This window comes from Typopeltis vanoorti, chromosome 17 (assembly GCF_054136105.1).
Source record: "Typopeltis vanoorti isolate ZY-2024b chromosome 17, IOZ_Tvanoo_1.0, whole genome shotgun sequence".
Classification (NCBI taxonomy): domain Eukaryota; kingdom Metazoa; phylum Arthropoda; class Arachnida; order Uropygi; family Thelyphonidae; genus Typopeltis; species Typopeltis vanoorti.
Window position 1 is genome coordinate 106,563,233 of NC_143565.1, and position 27,556 is coordinate 106,590,788.

A 27,556-nucleotide genomic window follows, 5' to 3' on the forward strand; every position below is an offset into this window, starting at 1 on the left:
GAAAGCTTCGCATATCATGTTAAAAGTGTCCAATGCCGATTTTTGCAAACGCACACAAAATTTAATCGCATAATGCTGTTCCAAGGACGCTTCCATTTCGACGACTGGTCGCAGCTCGTAGGTGAAGCGAAACAAGCTTGCGTTTAGTCATGTGACACTCTGGCACATCAGCCCATATACACCATCTATCAACCTCTTTTGTTAATACAGACAACATTTCTTTATTCCACAGAAATTAATATTGTGATGAGTGGTTTCGCGACAGCAAAATTAGTCTTATTACTTATTGAACAGTCCTCGTATAATGAAGTTTTATTTTCAACCAGGTAACAGTATCTTGCATAATTAATTTAATAAGTTAATTCATTCATAGACTGTTTGCTCCTGCCAAAAGTTAGTTTGCACAAAGATATTCTCAAAGATACCTTGATGTTTCCTAAATGTGAAGTAATTCCATTCTATGACAACAAGTCGTACTGTTTATCTTTCACCCTCTGTTATAAAGTATAGCTTACCATATATCTGCAGATTAATGTTGAAATAAATAGTCAAGTATTCTCAAACAACATTTTGTATAACTTGCAATGTCATTATTGTTCTTATAAAAATCAAAGCTACCCTTAAAATTAATTTTACAACACCAATTTTCATTTATTTCACCAACTGTAATACTGCCAACACTTTCGTTAACTCTTAAGTAGGCATGCAGTTGTAATGTTGGCATAAGCTCATTTTCACAATTCAGAACATGAATTAGCTTAATGTAATTATATACTTGAATATACATGATAAAGAAGCTTTTTAATAATGATATTTAAAAAATTGCAATTATCCTGCAAAAAAGATGAGCCAGAGGCCTGGATCACATTATTGACATTCCATCATGAAAAGTTAGTCTGGCTCTGTTGTAAGTTTACCATTTGCTGCTGTTTTCACAAACTTTACTGTTTATCTTTCCTATTGATTTATTTTTATGGATAAGTTACATAAATTCACCCCTCAGTATGGACAATAAATGGAAATAAATGCAAACTACATTTTTTAGTTTTGGGAAATGCAAAACCAAGCTGGAAGTTATAGGATCAGAAAATATTGAAAACATTGGAGAACATGCTTTCAAGACAAATGGCTCAAGAAATTCAAGAACATTGTGATATGAAGTTGCATTCTGTAATATAAAAACACAATGGGACTGCTGACAGAAACTAGATTACTGTAAGATTTGAGACCTTTAGTTCAATTTTTACAAAAAATACTATGATAGACTTGACAGAAATCTTCTGGGAAACATTTCTAGTTGCTCTCCAAAGAAAGATAGATTATGCCTTTTCAATACAGCCTGTTATAAAGCGAAATTCAATAAAAAATTTACTGACTTCAAAAACTTCATAAGTTCAATAGTAGAACAGTATCAAAATGGCATGAAATTTAGTCAGTTACTGCTGATGTCAAACAAAAATTAGTTAAGGAAATCAAGATTTCAGTAACGACTTTTCTTCCATATGCTTCTACAGATATTGCAAATGAGGAGAAACTCATCCATTATATGCAATGCATAAATAAAAATCAGAGGATGGATTTATTTATGTGATTCCTATACAAAACTCAGTACTTCGATAGACGAGAGAGAAATGAATAAGTTCTTCTCATGGAAGACTGGTAATTGGTTAGCAGGCAGTGGAACAGAAGTAGCATGTTGGGAAAAAATATTGCATATAATTTGAATTTGGCTGTCGCAAATTTATTAAAGATGTTCTTTCTCTCAACACACACACACACACACACGTGTGTATATTTATTATATAATATTCTAGTAAAATAATATTATATATTATTTTGTTATAATAACACACACACACTTTTTACCACAATTCATACTATGGGGGGTTGCATCCAGTAGATGACAAGTAAATTACTGAGCCAACCTTGGAATTGAAAACAGACAGCATGCAATACTCAATGTAAAACAGATAGACCCAGAAGACAAATTGCAGAAATACCATTTCAACATAGTCATGAGATGAGGACTAACGTAAAATCCTTCTTCAGGTAATAAGGTTAATGGAAAGGAGGGAGAGGACTTTATGGGGTCATTAGAACAGGCTGCCGACAGAGGAAAAACTGATTCTTGCTAAAAACCAAAATACTGTAGAATAAGAAATAAATTACAAACCTAAAGAAAATTGAAAGAAAAAGCAAAGCTAATAATACTGGTAAGTACCTAATGGATTTCCATTTAGGACATGGCTTAGTCATTACTAACTCCATATTTCAACATAAAGATGTACACAAATTTAATTTACACACACACACACACACACACACACACACACACACACACACACACACTAGTGCTGGGGGAATGGGACAAGAGAATAAGAATTTTAAAAAAGAAATTTGTCAATGTATTTCTTAAACTACTGTTTTTGAGCTACACAGTAAATGGATGTTGAGAACAAATGGCTGCTCATGTTTGTAAGTTTCAGAAGAAAGTGGAAGCATGATGGTGAAGCATAACACTAAGAGAGAATGACTGGAATGAATTTGAGAGAGAGAGACAGGGGGGTCATTAATCAGATTTCCCTCTTCCAGATAGCATCAAACATGTTTTGGGAGTTTTGAATGCACCATCTACCCAAACATGAGTAGTAGGTAGATATAGGATTTATACATTGTTGTTTGCAATTATAGTTGTACAGTTCTTGTAGCTAAACTTATAAGTTGGTGATACATAACTGTTAATTTTTAGGGAAAGACAATGTATACTATTATATTATTTAAAAAACTGTAATTAATACTTCCTATATTTCGGTAATGTTACATTACTGAAATATGGGAAGTATTTTGTAATAATGATATGTGCACGCAGGCACTAACACTGAACAAATATGGCTGAAGACAACAACTGAAGTCGGTCCTAGACCCTAAAAGGTGCCACCCAGGCTAAATTGGTAGTAGTCTTGGCTGTTGGGCTGATGTTCTAAGAATGCAAGCTTCCCATATTTGGGACAGTCTCATGCATCCAAATTTGTTGAGGTTTAGGGGGGCTTTTTTTTTAGAGCTGAGGCTGATTCTAGTAATAATCTCTCATATTTATACTTGCTGCAGTGTGGTAAAGTTTTCTTCCAGCATATTTTATGGCAGGTGTTCAGCAAGTCCTGAGTGGTTGTATTGGTGGAAACAGATATAATCCTTATGTTCAGATATCCTGATATTAGCTGTCCTGCTTGTTTGGCTGTAGTAAGATGGTTTGCAACTACAAGAGACCTGGTATACTCCAGGTAGATCTAGGGGAAGTGGCTGGTCCTGGGGGGAGTGGATAAGAGATGCCAATTTTCTATATGGTTCGTAACAAGTTGTCAAGTCATTTTTTTTTTAATGATTTTTGTTAGCTTTTCAGAAATACTCTGAATACAGTAAAACCCTAAAGTTACGTGGTAGGTGGGACCAACAAAAAGCGCGCAAGTCGAATTCGCGTAACTCGGGATATAATTTTGCATATAATTTATATATACAAACATACAATTGGGACCAAAGGTTTACAAAAACACCTATATTTTTTAAGAAATATAATCATAATTGTAGTTTTTCGTACATAAAAAAAAAAAGAAAGTTATTTCGATGTCGATGGTTTCATAAAATCTAATAGATTCGTCTGATGGCATAATGTCTTTTTCTTGTCACGCAAAATTTCTTCATGGCAAGCTAATGATTTTTTTATTCCTTGCCTTGTGGCTACAATTCGTTCCTCGTTAGAATCTATGTCCTCCAAAATCTGTAAACCTTTCTTTTATGATTGTTCTTACTGTGGATTCCTGTAGATCGAACTTCTTTGCTAGCTCACAAATTTTCATTCTGCCTTCAAAATCCTTAATAATGTTGAGTTTTGTTTCCAAAGTCAATGTTTTTCTTTTCTTGCCAGCTGTAGAAGAATCGGACTTGCTTCTTTTGGATGACATTATTATTTTTTATGTGATAAAATTTTTATCACGAACATAACATTAAACAATCGCAAGGTTTGTAGACTATAAAAATTGTGTATGAATGGAGACCGCGTGAAACACGTCAGTGCTTGTTCACAGCATGTGCGACACTGGCGAATGCGGCGGCCTGAAACATACGACTAGTGGTGAGGCGTGAAGCGGGGCGGGAATGCGTACATATAAGAAACCGCGTAACTCCGGATTCGCATAAGTCGGGGTATGACCGTATAAGGAATGGTGATAGATTTAGAATAGTCCCTGTTATGGAGTGGGTGGGGGGGGGGGTTTGAGGTTAATCAGTTTGAATATTTTTTGGATTTTATGGGGGTTGTAGCCATTGGCTACAAAGGTGTTAAGAATATGGTTAAGTTCAGTATTAAGTATTGTTATCTGAACTGATCAATTTTGCCCTGTTATATAGGGTTTTTATAATCCCATATTGTTGGGAGGTGGGGGTGATTGCTGGCGAGTGTATCTACCTGTATGTGTAGGTTTTCTGTAAACAGAGAAAGCCAGGGATTCATCAGGCTGGCATGTAATCAGAGTGTCTAGAAAAGGGAGATTGTTATTGTTTTCTTTTTCCAAGGTGAACCAGATTCTGGGGTGTTGATTATTTAAGTGTGATAAGAAGTTGTAGAGTGTGTCCAAGCCAAGCGGCCAAATAGTGAACACATCATCAACATTAAGTGGAGCTGAGGTTAAGGCTTTTCCATCAAAGGTCTCTATAAAGAAGTTGGCCAGAGGTAGAGAGAGAGTGGAGAACCCATGACTGTCCCCTCTATTTGTTTATAGAATTTTCCCTGCCAAACGAAATAGCCTGAGTTCATGGTGAACTGAAAGAGGGCTGAGATATCGGGAGGAAATTTGGCTTGGATGAGGTCTAAAGTATCTTTGAGTGGGACATTGGTGAATAAGGAGGAGACATCAAAACTGACCATTATGTCAGTGTGTTGGAGTGAGAGGTTTTCTATACTGGCTTTAGAGTGGGCTGAATTTTTTTGTGTGAAGGTGTGTTACCAGTACTGGTTGGCCATATTAGTAGACTGCCAGATAAAAGGTGAAAAATAAAAAACTGAGTGGATACCAAGAGAAGAAATGTCATCAGAGAATAAGATAAACTGATGATCTGTAAAGATCTGACATAAGATGGTAGACATATAGCTAAAAATATAACTGGAAATTTAAGGGTGTATCCTTATCTCTCAGTGGATGGAAAGAGACTAAAGAAGTAGTAGTCTGAAGGTATCACTATAAGTAATAACATTTTCATATTTTTTTCATTGTGAATTTATGTACATGTTATTGTTGATTAGTCCATGTCCTGAGCAGAAATATAGTAGGTACTTGTCATTCTTTTAGTTTATTACTTTTTTTATTGTGTGAGCACTTTTGCTAAATGTTTGGCTAATTTGTATGTGGGGGAATCAATGCCATTCACAATGGGATGTAATGGCACATTCTGTTTAATGATTTTTGCAAGTCCATATATTCTGGGGGGGGGGGGATCCTAGAGTTAAAAGGTTTTAGTTTGCTAGTCATTTCCACAGGCCAAGAAGTAACCTTCTTAAGGAGCCCCTATGGAGTGTTCTGATTTGAGAACTGGTGGGATCATATTCTATAGGGAGGTAAGTAGACCGATCTAATAGTAAAGAGGAAAGCTTACCTGTGTAGTCAGTTTTGTTTAGAACTACCATGGCATTCCCCTTATCTGCTTTAGTAATTATTATTTTACTGTTATTTTTTATTTCCTGTAGAGCTTTGAATTCTTCTTTAGATAGGTTGCTTTTTGGATGTTTAGCTTGGGTAAGAACACCAGCCACATCTAGTCTGATATTGTTGGCAATATGGTTGGGAAGGTTGCAGATACCACGTTCTACCCGAATCATTATTTCTTCAGAAGGGATTTTTTTCGGCGCTACAGCAAAGTTGTGGCCTAGGGAGAGTGCACCGATTGCTTCAGGCTTCAAGATAAGAGATGACAGGTTTATTACTGTGTTAAGAGGTAGTTGAGGTTTGCAGGCTGAGTTCTGTTTTAAACTTTTGAATTTTTTGATGTGCCGACATATTTTTGGAATTCCTTTTCTGCTGAAAAATTAAGAGACGTTGGAGAGGATCGTCCAAAGGTCACCGTTCAGCATGGCAACAAGCTCTTCTTCTAGCACATGAATAGTCTTGTTAGTGTCAGCCAAGAGAACGCAAGTATCGGCAATTTGCTCCTGTAACAGATCGGAGCCAGTGCGTCTATATATGCGGAGAGCTTTAGGTGAAGTGAATCTGTACTTTAATTTTACACAATTAGGGATTACATTATTATACTGGCAGAGTTTTAGAAAGGCTAATCGATTCAGTTGTCTAGAGATCTTCAGTTTTAACTTGCCGTATTGACGGCCTTATGGAATTGCACACAAGGCTCATCAGCAGAATCTCTATGGATTATTGTAATTCTTGTAGATAAACTTATATGTTGGCGATACATAACTGTTAATTTTTACTGAAAGACAACGTATATTATTATATTAATTAACTTATACTTCTGAAAAGCTAACAAAAATCCTAAAAAAATATGACTTGACAACTTGTTACAAACCATAGAAAAAATTGGCATCTCTTATCTGCTCCCCCAAGATCAGCCACTTCTTCTAGACCTACCTGGAGTATACCAGGTCCCTTGTAGTTGCAAACCATCTTACTATGGCCAAACAGGCAGGACAGCTAATATCAGGTTATCTGAACATAAGGATTATATCTGTTTCCACCAATGCAGCCACTCAGGACTTGCTGACCATGCTTTGGACACCCGCCATAAAATACGCTGAAAGAAAGCCTTACTACACTGCAGCAAATATACATATGAGAGATTATTCCTAGAATCAGCCTCAGCTCTAAAAAAACTCCCCAAACCTCAACAAATTTGGATGCATGAGACTGCCCCAAATATGGGAAGCTTGCATTCTTAGAACATCAGCCAAACAGCCAAGACTACTACCCAATTTAGCCCACTGGGTAGCACCTTTTAGGGTCTAGGACCGACTTCAGTTGTTGTCTTCAGCCATATTTGTTCGGTGTTAGCGCCTGCGTGCACATATCATTATTACGAAATACTTCCCATATTTCAGTAATGTAACATTACCGAAATATAGGAAGTATTAATTACAGTTTTTTAATTAATATAATAGTATACGTTGTCTTTCCGTAAAAATTAACAGTTATAGTTTTACAGGTAAGAAGTAGTGCCTCGAGAAGCAAAGTATACTGAGTTTCTTGGAGACTGAAGAAACTATGAGATGTGTTCATACCACAAAAGCATGGAGGTGTGAGTCATTCGAAGTAAAATCTGATCGTGTTAGGAGATCCAAGTTATCAAGGATAAGGGGAAGGGAACTGAGATCTTTTTGTTAAAGTAAGGCAGGACTGTTTTGGAAGCAATACAGTTGACAAGCTTATTCTCATTCAACTGAAGAACAGCAAGGAGACAGAGTTTGAGGCATTCATTATGGAAACCTCGAGGGTTCTAATGGTTGTGCACTGCAAGTTCTTGTTCGAATGATAAGGCTGAATGCAGTGTCATCAGCATAGCAATGGATAGAATTTTAAATCAGTGAGAGGTTATCAACGTATAGGAGGAAGAGAGTGAGTAAAAGTACAGGCCTGGTGTACTCTATCAGTATGGAAGAATCTGATAAGGAAGACACCAGTCATGATAAGGTGAAGATTATGAAAGGAAGCTGCTATCTAGCTGCAAATAATAGAAGATGGACCAAAGATTCTAGTTTGCTGAGCAGGACTCTCTGCAAAACGAAATGCCCTACAAATGTTAAGGGTGACCATATGAGTTTCTCCATACCTTTCCATGGGTTGTGTCTAAAAGTGGATAATGATTGCTTGGAGATCAGCTGTGGATCAATAGGGGTGAAATCAATATTGTTGGTTATTGTTTGGCTAGTAAGCTTCCAAGTTGTGAAGAAGATGGCTGTTTATAATATTCTACACAATTTTTGAAAGAAATAAAATAAGAGATAATGTTGGAGTGTTGACAGATAACAAATTGATATGGAGGAAAATTGTATATAGGAAGTTAGTAATGATGTAAGTTTTTCATGTTGTACTATCATATCTTGGTACACCCCTTGAGGATACATGGTAGGACTTTGATGATGATGATAAAATAAGAGCAACTGAATAATAACTTTTTTCCCCCCTGGAATGAAGTAAATATTGACTTGTTTCCGTGAATAAATGGTAAGATTAAAAAGACATAGAATACAGGCTAATTCTGAAGTGCAGATTTTTAGCAGAATAAGAAGGGCACCATCAGAATAAGATCACTTGATCTACTGCTGTTCAGGATTCTTCTGATTTTTTGCAGACAGCAGAAGACTACAGAAGGCATTGGTGAGAAGTTCTTGGTAAAGCAGAGAAAACTTTGAGGGTGGTATCAGTGCATAAACTAGAAAAGAAGAATAATGTCTTTTCTGTGATAATATAACCATGTAGATGCGAGAGGTGGAAACATTGGTAGGCCCAAATTGCCTTGATAAGGACGAAGGATTGACTGCCATTTGAACATGAAGTGAATTTTCTGTATTTGGTCCTTTAAAAAAAATAAATAAATAAACACAAATTAAAAAAGTTTTTGTTTGCTGGGCTGAGTGTGAACATAGAGTTTCATTCTCAAGTGACTTGTGATATGAGGAATTTTTTCCTTAGACTGCCTTGACATGCTTGCTGAAGATTCAAAAGTTGGACAGAGGTCAGGAATTTTTGATAGGATGGGAGATATACTCTTTCTATAAGAATTATTCTGTTCTTTGGTCTGAGGAGATGTTTGGTTCAGGAAAACAAAAACAGTAATCAAATCATGGAAAGATCACTCCACCATTGTAATGCCAAAGAACATAAGACTGAGAACAGTTGGTGAAGTGTGTTCTGTGGTTATGATCTAGGTTATAAAGTAGAGAAATGACATGTATGGTATCTGGAGGGGCAGCTGGTTAAGCAAAGGCGAGGAGTGTTAAGGACTATGAGAATTATCCAATATTATTATTAATATCGGATAATATTTTCTCATTAGATTTTCAATTTCTGTGTGTGTGTGTGTGTGGGGGGGGGTGATCCACAGTAAAATGAATTTTATTATCATTATTTTAGTGAAACTTCAAAGGAGTTCAAAGATTCATCAAGGGAGGGTACCTACTCTACACATCTCCATCTCCCACTTATGTTCTGCCTTAATGATCTGCCAGTGTAATGTAGACCACAATTCACCAACTACAACTACCATCATCTACACCAACGTAATCTACTCCCCACGGCCACAACTAGTATTTTTTGTCCACACTAAGAAATAAAGAAGAAATAAATTTTACTCATTACGTTATTGTTAATAGTAATGCAAAAAATATTTGAAAACATTTAAACAATGGAAAGCATGCATTCACTGTTATTCTGGCTTCTGGTTCATAGGTTGCTGTAACATACTACCAGTAGATACAGGTGCATTATGATGGATTAAGAAAGACCAGACTGGATGTAAAATCATCCTTTGTTTTTTTTATTATACTGTAGAGAATGCTTCATTTCAGATGATTCTTTGAACGCACTTGAGTAAAAATGGTAATCAGTGTGAAGCATTTCAGTTTGATGTCATTTTACTTGGTGTTTTGTTTCCATCATATGTGTTGCCAGCCATGATTTGTGCTTTCTTTCATTCTCAAAGTCCATGAAGTGTTCCAACTGGGGTTAGATTATGAATAGTTAGAAATATGCCAAACAGAAATATTTCACCAGATCTACCAGTCCTTCCTATGTATTGTAGACTGATCCCCAAACTTATGGATGTAAAGGCCCCTTTGGAAAAATTAAAATATTTCACGGCCCCCATTGAAAAAAAAAAAAAATCGTAATACAGACATATATTATTATATTTATTGGTATTATATTCAATACAAAACATACACAGCGAATATTGGAAAAATCAAATGCAAACATTACATTTTTAGCATCTTACATACACATTTGACATAGTCTTAAAACATTTTAAATTTGTTTTCATTATTTCATGCCCCCCCCCAACAAAGCTAACGGCCGGGGGGGGGGGGGGGGGGGCACGGCCCGCAGTTTGGGAAGCACCATTGTAGACCACAACCGCAAATGATCGTGTAGATACCCGAGTTTTTTTAGTGGCAAATGTGGAGGTTTAGGAGATTTCAGATGTTTAGAAATTTGTTGAGTGAGTAGAAAGCAACTTTTAAGTTTTGTTGGTGAAGCAATTTTGCTATTTTATCTGTGATTGATTGTATATATGAAGAATCACTGTTCCTTTGTATTCTTTTTCCCCTTGATTGACAGTGAAACAGAATTTTCTTTCCCCTCCCCTATAATGTTCTATTATAGCTGTTTTTTGGAAGGACAGAATTAAGATACTGTAGCTCTCGGTGATGGAAATTCTGTAGGCTCTATAGCGTAAGAAACAAGTTGTGACCCCAACTAGTGTATCCAAAAATGGTAAAGACCTATTTCTTTCTAATTCAACTGTGAATTTAATCCAAGGATGCATATTGTTCAGGAGGGTAACAAAATCTTCTGTGTAATAGCACTGGGCCAGATGATAAATATATCTTCGTCAAATTTTTGATTATGTTCCTTGATGATGGAGGGTTATTTTTTCAAACCAATCCATGAATAGGTGAGATACGCTGATCAAAACACTTCAAAGGATGTTGAAGAAAGAAATGAAAGAAAGCACAAACCACATTGATTACCATTTTTACTTAAGAGTCTTACTTAAGATTTTACTTAAGATTCAGCTGAAATGATGAAGCATCCTCTACAGTGTAACAAAAAACAAAGTATAATTTTACCATCAAGTCAGGTCTTCCTTAATCCATCACAACACACTTGTATCTACCAGTAGTATGCTACAGAAACCCACGAACCAGCAGCTAGCATAATAGCGAATGCACACTTTCCACTGCTTAAACGTTTTCAAATATTTTTATAGAAATGTTAACTGTTATTGCTGGCTTTCTAGTTTTTAGTTTATTCATGTCATTTTCTGATGAAGTGAAACAAAGCATTTCATGAAACTAGTCAAAATAAAAACATAGTTTCTATTTGACATCTTTGTTTGTGGTTTTATAGAAGAAAAAATAGTTCTGAAAATGTCCTATCCTGACAGAAGCCTATACAAAAAAAACGATATCTTAAGACCACTTGTTCAAGATGCAGGAGTACATACAGGGAATAAGAAATAGGAAACAACTGCTATCTCATTTTTAGTAGGATAAAAATGACCATTGCAGTGAAAACAAAACAAAAACTCGCATAAATAAAAAAGGAATCAAAACTGTGTAGCTTTCATAAGTGAACCATAGGCTAAAATATACATAATCTGATTTTCAGTCATTCAAAATATTGCATAACATACAAAAACTGATCATTCTGATGTCAATGATTTGTAGTTTTACAGATTATCTGAACATTAAAACTCTACCTAGCATCTAAATTCTGAAAAAAGTATTGTTGAAGTTTTATTGCTGATATGAACATCAAAACAGTGGAAAAGCCTGAACTCAATTGTTTTTCTGTTCTTTATTTGCAGTTTAACTGATTCGAATATCACACATACCATTTGATTATTAGAATGCATATTGGAGTAAAAAGTTAGAAAACAAGAAATATTTTGTAAAAGCACAGTAGTAAATTCTGAAAAAACAATGCAATGATTCAGCCAGGAAAGCAAAGTGGTGAGGTAAGGCTTAAAAAAAATAATAATAATAATAAAAAAAAAAAAAAAAAAAAAAATCCAAACTTCAGTAGTAGACTCAATAAGCTGAAGGCACTCAGAAAAATAAACTGTATAAACATGGCAAATAAATTAGCATAAGATCTTAGAAAACAGTGAGAAAAATATAAAAAGCTGTGGCACATGCAAAATTAGCTAAATAAAGTCATGGAAAGATTTTGGTAAAAGCATAAAAATAAATACCATGAAAGCAGTACAATGTTCTTGAGAGTGAAAAGTTTAAAATCGAAAGAAAGGGTATCATAAAAGCAATTAGGGATCATAAAGGTGGAATAAAAATTAAAGATAAGGGTATTCTAGTTGTCTAGGGCAATTATTTGAAAAATTATGAAATGAACCAAGCAATTCATTTTTTGGTTCAATAGGGTTAATAATTCCAATTTCATCTTAGTCAGAGATAGACAAAGGATAAACTTGTTGAAAAGAATTGTTTTCAGTGTGCAGGATACAAATGGAAGATATTAAGACCGAAAGCCTAAAAAGAGGGGAACCTTTTGTGGGTGCTGGTAGGTGCCTTCGTTGTTCAGCAATTGTTAAAAATTACAGTCTCTAATACTTGGAGAGTTTCAGGGAAGAGAAAAAAAAAAAAAAATCAGATTTATTAATGTTGGGTTAGTTTAAGGATCCACTGTTGATTCTAAAAACAGTCTCATGTTTGTACTTACTATATAAAGCATAATGCTCTCATCCAACCACACACACACACACACACACACACACACACACACACACACACACCAATATGATTCTCTGCAGGGTGTCTGAGGCATAGCCATTTAAACCTGAGTGGACACGGTTGTGTCAGTGGATGTATTTTTTTTATGTTCATCCAGATGCATGCTGCCTAGATTCCAATTTGACCATAATAACACAAGCAGCAAACGGAAGGGACCTCATATACATTGAACTGAGGGTAGAGAGAGAGTTACTTCATATCGAATTTGAAACCAGTGCAGATGATTATACGAGGATGGTCTGAAAAGTTCTCGACCTAACAATGAAAAAATGAATTTATAATTTCAAAATTATTTTTATTTTTCAACATAATCTCCCTTAAGACTAATACATTTATTCCAGCGATGCTCTAGCGCCATTATCCCATCCCTGTAGTGGTTCTCAGTAAGATCTGCAAAATACCCCTCTACAGCTGCAATCAGCTCTTGATTCGAAGAAAAATGCTGACCAGCAAGGAAGAGTTTTAGTTTTGGAAAGAGATAGAAGTCAGAGGGAGCCAAATCTGGGGAATAGGGTGGATGTTCCAACAATTCATAGTGCAGATCCCTTAATTTTCCCATTGCCAAAACACTTCTATGGGTAGGTGCATTGTCCTGATGAAAGATGATTTTTTTCTTCTGCAAACCGGTTCTTTTCTCACGAATTTTTTCGTCTAGTGTGGTTAAAAGATCCCAGATTATTGTTTTACCCTTTTCAAGATAATTAATAAAAAAATGCCTTTAACATCTCAAAACACCAATGCCATGACCTTTCCTGCTGATAGAACCGAATTTTCTTCTTTGGCACTGAACAACGGGCTTCTGTCCACTGTTTTGACTGCTGTTTGGATTCTGGTGTATATATAATGGTGAATCCAAGTCTCATCCATAGTAATAAATAAACACCCAAAATCAGTTTTATTCCTGTTAAAATGTTCCAACACTGTCTAGAGATTTTCATGCGAGTGCATTTTTGATCTACTGTGAGCAAGCACAGCACCTATCTTGCACAAAGCTTTTTCACATGCAATTCTTCATGCAAAATATATCCGACACATTCTTTTGATTGAAATGCCTATAGTCTCAACAATTTCATGCACTTTGACCGGTCATCCAATATCATATCATGCATTTGATCAATGATTTCTGGTGTTGTTACACTTTATGGATGTCCTTTATGTGGATCATCTTCAAAGCTGGTATGGCCACATTTAAACTTGACAGCCCTTTCTTAATTGTTGAAAACAAAGGAGAAGACTGCACATAAACTTTTATGAACTTCGAATAAATTTCTTTTGTCATTAAACCTTCTTTTACAAAGAATTTTATAACTGCATGATATTCAATTTTATCCATTTCAAGGGATACAGAAAACACTTCTTTTGCTTCAGACAGCTGTATAAAACAAATTACTTGATAGAATAACTTGCAATTTCACATGGATGCTTATGACAGATGTACCAACTTAGAAAAAAAAAAATCGTGCCGATAGTGTTGCCATCTATGGTCGAGAACTTTTCAGACCACGAAGGAGAAGAGTACCTATAAACTTTTATGAATTTGGAATGAATTTCTTTTGCCATTAAACCTTCTTTTACAAAGAATTTTATAACCGCACGATACTCAATTTCAAGGGATACAGACAACACTTTTGCTTCAGGCAGCTGTATAAAACAAACTACTTGATAGAATGACTTGCAATTTCACATGGATGCTTATGACAAATGTACCAACTTAGAAAAAAAAAAAGAAAAAAAAAGAACATTCTGATAGTGTTGCCATCTATGGTCGAAGCCGAGAACTTTTCAGACCACCCTTGTATATTCATAATTTAAATGTTGTTACTAATTCTGCCTTTTCTCTGAATGAAGCTTAGATTTCTTTTGTATGAAGCAGTTATTTAAAACATTATATAATTTTTTTACAATAAAAATGAAACAGATTATTATAAATTTTTTTATGAATTAAGAAATTGTGATCTTAGGGACTATTGGGACAAATTAGTTTTGGTAAAAATACTGCCTCAGCCTACAAAAGAAATATCAGTATTGCTATTTAGCATCTGCTAACAATCAAACGAAAAACTAAACAGGAAATTTCTGATGTATGCTGTACTACTGCTTGGGCTGTTTGGTGTGATTTCTGGGATGTGTTTTTTCCTTTTCTTTTTTTGTGGTAACCTCAGCTTTCAGTCTAATTAAATTAAAACTTCCCAAAAAATTATATTTTGTTTAATCCTTTATCCCAGCATAAGCAAATAAAGTCTGCATGTGAAGTATCTTCACAACTAGACTACCTTGTATATAGAGGCTGATGACTTCACATCAACTGCCTTAGTATTCTATAATGAAAAGTACATATCCTTTTGAACATTATAATATTAAGCCTTAGGGAAAGGTCAGTACCCAATCCAGTTTCAACCTTTATTGATATCTTATCAGTGGGAGTCAGACCAAGAAAAGATACCAAGGTTGAATTAATGCTTTTTTACAACAGCAGATTTTTACTCCTTATATATGGGAAATATATGCCTTCTGAATTCATTCAAAATTGGACACATTGAAAGGATGGAAGTCCCCCTTCCATCCTTTCAATGTGTCCAAAATATTTTAACTTTCTTCTGTCAATATCGTTAAGGAGGCTTAAAGTTCTACTGATCTTTTCTAATACCCATTCATTTGTATGCCTTTCAGTATATGATATCCTCAACAGCCTTCTGTAACACCACATCTCAAAAGCAGATATCCATTTCTTATCTGACTGCTTTAGGTTCCAAGTCTCACATCCATAAGTAGCTGCATCCAAAATCCTCAACTTTGTTCCCATGGAGATAGATCCATCCTTCCAAATTTTAGACAAGTCTATGGCTGTTGTTTTAGCCATTCCTAACCTCCTTCTGATATCTTCTGAAAAGCAATTCTTCACATTAATAATGGATGCCAGGTACTCAAACTTGCTGACGTCCTCAATTCTTTCTCCATTAAGGTACACCTGTTTGTATTTCCTTTGAGAAACCATAATTGCCAGGATTGAGTTGAAGTCCTCTGTTATTACTGATCTTGTTAATGTCAAGAATTAGTCCTAGTTCTTCTATGTCATTACAAAGGAATACTGTATCATCAGCATACCTCAGTTTACTGATCAATCTATCCCAATTCATATCTTGAGCTCACCCAATGCTTCACGCATGATGTCCTCCGCATATATACTAAACAAGTGAAGAGAAAGTAAGCATCCTTGTCTAACTCCTTTTCAAACTTGAAGCTAGTCAGTCAATCCAACACCTGTTCTTATTGTGGCTTCTTGCTCCCTGTACAAGTTGGCTATCAACCTGATAGTGTGTTGAGGAAAACCCATTCTTTTCATTACTTTCCACAGTTTCACATGCTCAACACAGTCAAAAGCTTTAGAGTAGTCTAAGAAACACATTACCAGAGGGAGTCTGAATTCTTTATATTTTTCTATGATCTGTCTAAGGCAAAGGATCTGATCTCTGGCACCTTTATCTTTCCTAAAACCTGCTTGTTCCTCAGGCATCTCGGCCTCAACTTTGGCCTAATCCTATTTATCCATTCCACCACCTTGCCTATTAGACTTGAAGTAGCTGATGCTATGTTTGGCCCCCAAACCAAAAGGTTCTACCCCCCCTACCCCCTTCAATTATACAATATAACTTGTTTCAAGGATATGCCAAAATACTGTGGAGATCCATAGCCTCTCCCCATTTTCAAGTACAGCAATAAAGCAGTTCTGTATGCTAGCCAATAACATATGGAGCTGAACATGAGGGCAATATGTTTAGGAGGTTCCTGATCAGCTAGTTCATAAACCTACTGCCACCTACACTACCAGACTATACCTGGATGGAGATTGGATACTCTCTGTATGGAGGACATGTCTAAGCATCTCTTCTCACCTGTATTTCACTTTCTTTTTCTTTGTTACTTCTAAAACGCTACCACAACTGTAAACTCAAATAGATATAGTCACCATAGTTCCAATTAAAAAAAAAAAAAAAAACTCAAATAACTTCATTAAAAATATTCCACATCAACATTTGCAGCAAAAACACCAAATGATGTGAGCTATCACCTACAAACATGATCTCCTGCTTTTGACCCACAGTTTACAAACAAACACACTCTATATGATTCTTTCCACAACAGCGGTAAAGTGCTTTTGTGCAGTTTGATATTCCCTTTACAGAAGATAACAAATCTGGAATGTCTTCTTTTAGACACTCTGTGGCTTAAGATTTCCTTGTTCATTATGTATCATTTATCTGTGGATCTATCACTTCCTCCAATTGCAAAATTCACTTTGACCTCTGACACACACACACACACAATCCATCATGCTGCAATCTTCAGTTCAACATAAAAACATCTTTCTTGGTGGTTACTTTAATGCCCACAACTCCAAATGACTCCATTTTTACAATGAACTGACCAACAATATATCTCAATGTCCATTAGACGGCCAACTCTCACTATAGCTAAATATGCAGGATGACCAAAGAATAGTTTGTTATAATAAGAGCTTTGCTATGGCGAATTTCCTACAGAAAAGCACTGATCTACCTATCACAAACTTTAGACTGCCCCCCCCCCCCCCCCAGAATTAAGTATAATGATACCAAGTAATAAATAATTATAAAATTGATGCTAAGGGATTTTGGTCAGAACCTTTTTTAGTAAACTAAAATACACAAAAGATTATTGAAGAATAAATGAAAGAGCTTGAGAACAGGAACCAAACGAAGAAAACCCTGATTGATTCAGACAGAGAGGCATGTGGTGAGGTTGTCTGCAAGGATAGAAAAATCAGAACTCCATGGCAGACACAGGAAGTTAAAGAGCTTTAACTTCCTGTTTTAATTAGTTTTACACAGTGTTTAGTTTTCTTACATTTGTCTCTGTATTCTCTAAGAGGACTTGGCAAGAACATAGAAAATAAATATCAAGACGGTGGCAAAATATTTTGGAAGTTGTTGAAGAAGCTTAGAAATAGAGGAAAGAGTTCTGTAAAAGGAGTTAAAGATTAATTCAGAAGAAAATGGGAGAAAAAGATATCCTTGAAGTATGGAGTAATTACTTCGAAAAATTGCTAAATGAAACAAGCAATGATAGCACGGCGTGAAAAAATACTCAACAGGCATACAGTCAGGAATACATATCCATACTTGAAGTAGAAAAAAGCCACCAAAGACTTGAAATGTGGAAAGGCAGCAGGAGTAGATAATATTCGACCAGAAATGCTGAAATATGGTGGTATAAGGGTCTTATACAGTGGCTGCACTGCATAGTTCAGAAGACATGGACAGAGGAACAAATTCCTGATGATTGGAGGAGAGCTCATAGTACTCATATATAAAAAGGAAAATAAAACTGAACGTGAGAACTTACAGAGGAATTTCTCTACTGAGTGTTCCTGGTAAGATTTATGGAAGAATACTTGAGAAACGGTTGAAAAGAATTGTGGAAGAAAAGCTTGGTGAAGAACAAGCTGGATTCAGGCCAAATAGAGGCCGTCAGGATCAGATCTTCAACGACAAATAGTTGAGAAATCATGGGAATATACCGATGATCTGTATTTAAGTTTTGTCGATCTAGAAAAGGCATATGACAAGGTGCCAAGAGAGAGAAGCAATTCAATGCGCTACAGTTATATGGTGTCAATGGAACATTATATCAAGCAATACTAAGTCTTTATTTGAGTTGTGAGTCAGCAGTTAGAATTGAAGGAAGTACAGGAAGATGGTTTAATGTTAAATCTGGTGTCAGACAAGGATGTACATTATCACCTCTGTTATTCATTATCTATATGGATCACATTATGAAGGAAAGTGGTATTAAACATGATATCAAAATTGGAGATGTTAATGTCAGCTCTTTGCTTTATGCAGACAATGTTATACTTCTAAATAAATCCACTACAAGTCTCCAAGATTCCCTGACTAAATTGAATAACTGTTGTAATAGATATGGTATGAAGGTCAGCAATAAAAAGACAAAGACAATGAAAATAGGCAGAATCGTTGAAAATGTCAACTGTGTTGTAAACGGAGAACCTGTGGAACAAGTATAACATTTCAGCTACTTAGGCACGATTTTTAGTGAAAATGGTAAATTAAGTATGGAAATAAACAGAATCAACAAAGCGGTGTGGTAGGAAGTCAATTGAATAAATTCAAATGGAATAAGAGAGAAATTAGTCGGAACACTAAATTAACTGTATACAAGACAGTGTTCACACCAGTTTTAACCTATTGATCTGAGAGCTGGATCAGAAGTAAAATACTTGACCAAAGACTAGAGACCGCAAATAGAGAGTTCTGAGAAAGATTAGAGGCGTGAACAGATTGCATCAATAGCAATATCATATTAAAAACAAGGATATTAGGAAAGACCTTGGGAGGTGTAGAATTTACAATTAAGACAGGGTACATGTGGAATTATCGGGCTGGTAAGTAAGATAAGCTTAGGAGTTTGATTGGTTCATTGCCATGGCATGTAAAACTGCAAGGACTAGACGTTGATAGTGCATGGGAGGCGGTTAGGAAGTGTTTGCATGAAGCAATGGCTGACTGTATGGTTAAATGGATGAATAACACCATTAAGCTTGAGCTGCAAAAAAAAGAAACAACTATGGAGGGAATTTAAGGAGAAAGGTGTCCGACAGGCACATGAACGGCATAAAGCACAGGCCAGAATGGTAACGAATGTGGTAAGAAAAGCAAAAGCGGATTATGAAAGAACATTAGCCATGTAGGCTAAAGAGAATCCCAAACAGTTTTTTAGATATGTTGCAAGTAAAAGAAAAAATGTATATGGCAGAATGATTTTAAAGAATGCGAGGGTAGGGAAGTAACCAAATCAGTTGATATAGTTGAATTACTGAGCGAGCACTTTGCAAGAATATATCATCCAGGTGGTGACATTGCAGGAATGAATGAACCAATAGATTATACGGGAATTGTGATGAATGAAGTGGAGGTGAGTAGTCTATTACAAAACATCAATGTCAATACATGTGTGGGATTGGATGGTATACCAGCTCGTGTCGTAGGTAAAGCGGCTAAAGAATTGTCAGTGTCCTTGACCATTTTATATAATTTGAGTCTCGGGTTTGGGTTAGTCCTGAGGGGGTGGAAAGAGAGGAAAATAGTTCCAATGCATAAAGGTGGTTCCAAGACCGCTGTTGTAAATTACCGATCGATTAGCATATCAGGAATAATTGTCAAGGTCTTGAAGAAATTAGTCAAGAAAAGAATACAGGATTGGATAGATGAAAATGGGATACTGTATGGGGGACAACATGGTTCTGTGAAAGGTAGATCATGCCTCAGTAACTTGCTCACATTTTATAACACAGTGACGGCTTAACTGGATAAGGGTAATGGGTTTACAGTGATTCTACTGGACCTTGCTAAGGCCTTTGACAGGATACCACATGGAATTCTAATCAGTAAAGTGCAGCATATGGGGATGGATATAGGGTTGATGAGATGGATAGGAGGGTGGTTGATGGAGAGATATCAGAGAGTGGTTTATTCAGGGGTCGAGTCCAAAAGACGGCTTGTGACTAGTGGTGTGCCGCAGGGTTCTGTTCTTGGACCACTACTTTTCAATTTGTTCATTAACGATATAGGAAAGGATCTGAAAGGAAGTGTTCACTTGTTTGCTGATGATGCAAAGTTGAGTAGAGCAATAGTGAGTGCACAGGATGTCAAAATTCTGCAAGATGATTTGGATAGTTTGGAGGACTGGGCTAAGGAAAATGGATGTCGATTTAATGTGGTAAAGTGTAAGGTTATGCACTCACTATTGTTGCTAATCTTTTCACTACTGCTGCTAATCTTTTCACCCCAAAACCTTAATAGTGTTTTGGGGTGAAAAGATTAGCAGCAGTATATCACATTGGTGAAACCTTTCTCTAGGAGATTGATGAGGAAGGAATTTGGGAGTGTTGGTGGATACGGAGTTGAAGTTTAGGGGACACGTCGCAAAAGTGGCTAAATAAGCTCATCAAATCACTTGGTTGCTGAAAAATACTTTAACAAGCAGAAACAAACAAGTTATTGTTCCCCTGTATCGAGCCTTGATAAGACCCCATCTAGACTACTGTGCCCAGATATGGGTGCCAGGATTTCTTCTTAATGGGGAAGAGGTGGAGAGGATCCAGAGACGAGTGACCAAGATGATAGCAGGTCTATGGAATGAACCTTATGAGAACAGGTTGAAGATTTGTGGGTTGCAAAAATTGGTTGATAAGCAGAAAAAGGGGTGATATGATTAAGACATTCAAATTACTAAAGGTTTCTATAAGATTAATTCAGAAGATATTTTTGAGGCCATACATGGAAGCTGGGCAAGAATGTGGTTAGCAAGGGTGTTAGAGCTAGGTTTTTTACTTGGAGAGTGGTGAATTAGTGGAATAAGCTGCCAGAGTCTGTTGTGGGTGCTATGACTGTGAAAGAGTTCAAGGCGAGGTATGATAGATACTGTGTAAATGTCGAATAGTTGTTCTTGACATGATGTTAGGGCCTCCGTAAATGAGTCTGTTGACATCTTGGAGTTGCCCGAAATAATAATAATAGTAACTTGGCATTGTCAGCATCCAGGAATGCATTAGCAGAGCTAATCTCAGATGGTATGGTCACTTAAACAGAATGGCCAAGGAAAGGTTAGCAAAACAAGTGTTCTCTGCCAGGTTGACAGGAGAACGACCAGAGGAAGACCAAGATATAGGTGGATTGATATGGTGCAAAGTGCCTAAGACGATTGAAATATAAGATCTGATAACGTTGGAGTCTTGACAAGTAAGCGACTGATTTGGAGGAAAATTGTAGATAGGAAGTTAGTAATGATGTAAATTTTTCATGTAGTACTATCATATCCTGTACAGTACATCCCCTTGAGGGTACATGGCAGGAATTTCATGATGCCTTTTTAGTATTTTGTTCAAGACAGCAAGTTTTTTGTTATAGGGAAGTGACTGACTTTAAATAATATAATATGTTTTTTGTTCATCATCAAACACATGTACTAAATGAAAGTTACACCATTACTAACTTCTGATCAACAATTTTCCTCTGAATTAATCTACTGTTTGTCAAGATTCCAATATTATCAGATCTTATATTTCAGTCTTTTAAGGTACTTTTTACTCTATTAATCCATCTAGATCTTGGTATGCCTCTGGGTCTTTTTTTGCAAACCTGGCAAGAAAAAGACATTCCTGAATGCTAACAATGGCAAGTTCTTTCCTAATATCATTTTCAATGTGATACTGCCACAGTCTTTGATCAAGTATTTTATTTCTAACCCAGCTCTTACATAAGTTAAGACTGGTTTGAACACTGTCTTATATACACCTAATTTAGTGTTTGTTTCTTTAATTTCATTCTATAAATTTATTCAGCTGACTTCCTACCATACCATCTTTACTTTCCATACTTTTTGCCTAATCAAAGAAATATTAACAAGCCATTCTGATATATTAATAATCCATATACTCATCTTTCTCCATCATTTTTTTAATTAAGAGGCAATATACATTATTTGTTAATAATAATAGCTACAATATTTATCTATACTGAAACAGTGCACAAATTTCAAATGAATAGTAACTGATACAAACTGCCACATACTCTTGGACCTATAAGTGAACTGTTCTTTTAATTGATTTCTCATTAGAGTGAATTTAGTTAAGATATCTGGCATTGCAAATCTACCTATCACAAACCTTAAACTTTAGCTCCCCTGCCCTCACAGTAAATATATGGATACCAAGTAATAACTATAAAATTGATTAGTTTGATTAAGTATATTCATTTGTACAAAATGGGAGAATAAAAAACAACAACAGAAAACTGTCTGAAGATGTGGATAATTCATTGTTACAAAAAACTAAACCTTTTTAAAAAACCTTTGTTGGAAGAGTTTAGTCTATAGAAAAATATGTCGACTCTTAAGTACTTTTGTATACCTAAAAATCAAGTGACTAACATAAAAATTTTAAACAAAATAACATTTCACCAGAATATACACACATAAATATATACATATATTAAAATATTAATTAATAAAAACAAGACATTAGATTATAATTCTAAATTTAGCTGAATTAGTTTTAATGTTAGTTGCACAGATCACAATACTACCTTGGCCGTAGGGGTTCTGATGAATCAAATGCAGATAACTCTGAGCGACCAGTACAAGACACAGAAGCAGACTTGGCATGACCCTTTGGTCGAGAAATGGGTGTCTTATCACCCAACAAGGGGATATTACTGTAGGGAGGTTAGAGGTTAGTTAGCAATGTTATCTCAGTTAATACCATTTACACCACACAGGTTAGAGAATTCAATAATAGAAGTTAAACAGAAATTTTTAATGTAGTTAAACATTAACACTATATAATTACTATACATGATGCACACACATTTCAATAAACATTTTAATACCATCAAACAAAGCTGAAAATTTTTTAAACATGCAACTGTTAAAAAAGCTAAACTGCAAAAATATATAGGGAGTCAAATAAAAGTATATTAGAGCAAATGCAATTAATTAAATAAACATTTGATATAATATTTTACATAGGATATTTTTCAATATTAATAGATAAGTAGCAAGCTAATTTTGTTATTTTTGTATTATTTTTGTCAAATATGTTAAATATGGAAACAGGAATAGAAGAAACAAGATTGTTAGAGTGGGCATATGAACAGATGTGAGGAACAACAGAATTCAGCAATTTACAAGTCTGTTTCCACACCAATTTCGACATATCGACCTGAAAATTAAATCAGAAATGAAACAGAACTAGAGACTAGAAACACGAAAGTTGTTGAGGATTTGCTGCAGATTGAACCATAGTAAAGATAAGGTATAGTTGGCACTAGCTTAAGTACCTCCTTACTCAATTCTTTATTGTGCACACACAGCAACTGTGATCACATTTTGCTCTAACTCAGAAAGTCAGTGAACTATTAGTAAAGTGTTTTTTTTTTCTTTACCTGACATGCTGTGTAAATCCATTAATTTTTATAGTAAAATAATAGACTAACTGGGATGACAATGACATGACTGATAAGAAATGAGTAGTAAAATGTTAACTGTACTGGACTATTATAGCATCTCTCTCTCACACACACAAACATAAAATAAGATGCAACACTTAAATTCCTAGAATGTGTTATTGTGCATATAGAAACCACACGACAGTGCATATTTGGCCATATCTGTGCTATTGCCTTGAGTTGTATCAAAACAATCAAGCCAGTAGTTAACATACTGTGGCAGAGTTTGCACATGCATATTTGCTGCTTTTGGTGAAAAAATTAGTACATGAAATTTAGAACAGTGCAAAGTGAAACTCCAGACACGTTAGGAGTGGTGAAATGTTAACTCTACTGGACTATTATGGTCTCTCTCTCTCTGGCAGTAATGATGATAATGTCATGAAAAAAGTTTAATGCATTTGAATGGCATAAAAGATTTAAAAGATAGGAAGATGAGAAATAATGAAATAAACTGGGTGACCACAAACTCATCATGAGAAAATGTTGGAAGAGTGTGGCAATTAGTTTGATCTGACAGATGATTAAGTGTACAGGTGACAGAAGAATTAAATTAGACAAAGAAACAGTGAAGAAGACCTTGGACAATTTGGGAATGAGAAAAATTTCTGCAAAGATGGTTCTGTGAACTCTGAGTGAAGATCAAATAGAGATCAAATGAAGAAGAAATATCAAGCTAACACTTGATATTTCTTCTGATTTTTCTTCACAATGGGCTGTTTTTGATAGCTATTATTTGTGATGAAATTTAACTAACCTCAAATCATATGGAAAACATCTTCACCAAGACCAAATAAAAAAAAAAAGGCATGAATGTCACAAATCAAGACAATGCTTGTTTATCTGATAGTAAGGGCATAGTTCACTTCAAATTCACTAAACAAGGAAAAACAGTGAACCAACATTGTTATTTAGAGGTGCTGACATGGTCATAAACAGCTTCATGTGACATGGAGAAAAGAGCTGAACTTTGGCAAAACAACTGGATCATTGATCACAACAGTGCCCCTCCATATGAGGCAATAGCTGTCCGAGAGTTTCTGGTTTAAAATCAAACACACAATTAGACCATCCTCGGTATTCAGATTTAGCCCTTGCAACTTTCTACTCTCTCAAAACTGAAGAATGCCTCGAAATCACAAAGATTTTCTGACATCCAACATCATGTGGGGACAGTAATAAAAAGCATCCAGAAGACAAGTTCCAGATATGTTTTGAAGATTTGCAGCAACATTTAAGTGCACTGCTGCACATGTCAATTACTTCAAAGGTGACAGTAGATCCTAGTGTACAAGTTTAGTAAACAAACATAGTCTTTATGTGTGCATGAAAGGAATTTAATTGCCACACCTTGAATATCCATCGAGAATACTAATCAGGAAATAATGCTTTTGAAACAATTATGAATGCCAACTACAAAAAATACATCTCATCTTCTCAACAGTATTATATATACTCTAGTCTTAAAATATTGTATTTGTACAGCTCAAAACTGTTGACTTTCAAAGTTTATTTACTATGGTTTTATTATATATATATATATATATTACTTAATAATGGATGCTTGTATGCAGTAAGTCCTTAAGTTCTATGTTTATTTCTTATGCTGTTTCTGTATAAAGGCTGATTGCAAAGGGTGCAAAAAAAGTTGGTCTAATTCCAAATACTTAATGATTTCTATGGGGATCTTGAAGTTTTCATGAATAATAATCAGGATACATCTATATTTCATACATGTATATGTGCAAGTAACTAAAAATAGCATTAAAAAAAAACTCAGTAAATTCTGAAGCTTAAGTAATATCAGTTCCTAACTTTAATTTAATCAAAGCTTTAAGGTGACAAATCAATCAAGAGTTTATACAAGCTGATGAATAATGACCAGATGGAATTTAAGCATCCGTGAATTTTAAGAATATAAGAATGGGAATATGAAAACATTTATGAATACTCTAAATCCCACCAAAATACAGGTTCAAAGAAACTTTTTTTAAAAAAAGCTCAAATCTGTAGTTGATAAAATGCACACACACACAGAAAAGCTATCTCCCCCCCCACACACATGCCAAATAAATAGGGCAGGGGATAATGCTGAAGACTGAACTTTCACGAAGCTTTGAATGGAAGAAACAATTCTGACACTTCCAATGAAATCTATGCACTGAACTGGCCAATCTTTGCATTGTCTATATGCTTCAAGTTCTACACTTCATGTTACCTTGAAAAAATTTCTGCAATATTGTTCCCAAACATATAGTCATTTGCAAATTTTAGTGATGCAGCACATAACTACTGTTAAATGGTACTATAGCTTCTCAAAATTCAAATTTGTAAAAATCTAAGTGATTAATAATGACCAAATAATAGTTGGTGTCACTACTCAAAATGATGCTGCTCATTTCTTGCAGATACTGAGGATTGTCGCAAAAGTCTGAAAGCTTTCTTTGCAGTTTACTGCATTTTTTTTTTTAAAAAATTCTACTCAAAATACAACTATCAATTTAAGGTGATTTATTTTTCTTATTGTAAGCATAATCATCAAAAGTAAATGGTTTTACTTTATAAAATGCATGTGAAGAATCCTTTCAAAATTCAACCCCATGTCCACGTCATGGAGGATGGAAGCAACATAAAGTAGAGGATTGCTTTGTAAGATGAAGCATGGCGGGGACTTCATGTGCATTGGGACAATACGGTAGTCCTGAAGGCTTACAAAGAACCTTGAAAAATGGCTGACTAAATGGTCCCCTGGTAAAGATGTTAGGACTGCAATGATGCCTGTTTCATCATTGGTGAAAGAATTCATATAACAATGGCAATGTGAAACAATTGACAGGCAGAAGAATCTGAATACAGATCAGCAGCTGGCTGTTGCAGGAAGGCTGACATTTGATATTCCTTGTTTGAAAACAAGAAACAGTCTTAAAAATTGAAACTTAGAATGTGAAAACATTCTAAGTTTCACAAGTTTTCCCAGTTTATATAATTTTACATAAACTAGGAAATTTTGACAATCTTATACAGGAAATGAAAAGACTTAAAGTTGATGTAATGGAAATTATTTTGATTTTGAAAGTTTATTTTCCACTTGGTTAGAGTATAATAAATTTAGTTTAATCCTTTATCCAAGTGTGAGCAAACAAAGTTTGCGCCTGAAAGTATCTTCAGGACTGGGTTAAGGTGATACAACACCAGGGCAACTCGTTGCAAAGGTGGAGCAAGCTACCAACACTCCTATCTTAGTATCTCCTATAATGCAAAACACATCTCCTTGCGGATATGTCTAATGTTATGCATTAAGGGAAGGGCCACTACCCAGACCGGTTTCGACCTTTATTGAGGTCTCTTCAGTGGGAGCCAGGCCCAAGTCGAGATATCAGGCAGAAGCATTAGCAGGTATTCTCCACCTATAGGAATTGCCAATTGGTGTGCCACCCTTTTTTAATAAATTACTCTGGATTTAGAGAAAGATGTTGAAAGTTTATTTTCCACTTGGTTAGAGTATAATAAATTTAGTTTAATCCTTTATCCAAGTGTGAGCAAACAAAGTTTGCGCCTGAAAGTATCTTCAGGACTGGGTTAAGGTGATACAACACCAGGGCAACTCGTTGCAAAGGTGGAGCAAGCTACCAACACTCCTATCTTAGTATCTCCTATAATGCAAAACACATCTCCTTGCGGATATGTCTAATGTTATGCATTAAGGGAAGGGCCACTACCCAGACCGGTTTCGACCTTTATTGAGGTCTCTTCAGTGGGAGCCAGGCCCACCTTAACCCAGTCCTGAAGATACTTTCAGGCGCAAACTTTGTTTGCTCACACTTGGATAAAGGATTAAACTAAATTTATTATATTATGTAATGGAAATTAGTGAAACCAGATGGCCTAACTTAAGAAAACTAGATAAAGATGGCTTTACATTTGTATATTCTGGTGGAAAGAAACATGATTATGGAGTGGGTTTCATGAT

At 35.4% G+C, this 27,556-nt stretch overlaps 1 protein-coding gene across 7 annotated transcripts in view; it reads right to left on the reverse strand.

Annotated features, from left to right (window-relative positions):
• The window catches only part of LOC150097746 (MAP/microtubule affinity-regulating kinase 3-like), a 297,798-nt gene that overhangs the window by 43,123 nt on the left and 227,119 nt on the right, over window positions 1–27,556 (reverse strand). For 5 of the 7 annotated variants that reach the window (XM_090407471.1, XM_090407465.1, XM_090407466.1 and 2 more), the window contains one exon: window positions 22,666–22,794. The exons of the other annotated variants lie outside the window; for them this stretch is intronic. In XM_090407471.1, coding sequence (XP_090263597.1) covers window positions 22,666–22,794 — 129 coding nt within the window. The remainder of the gene's footprint in view (window positions 1–22,665; window positions 22,795–27,556) is intronic. 7 annotated transcript variants of the gene reach the window in all.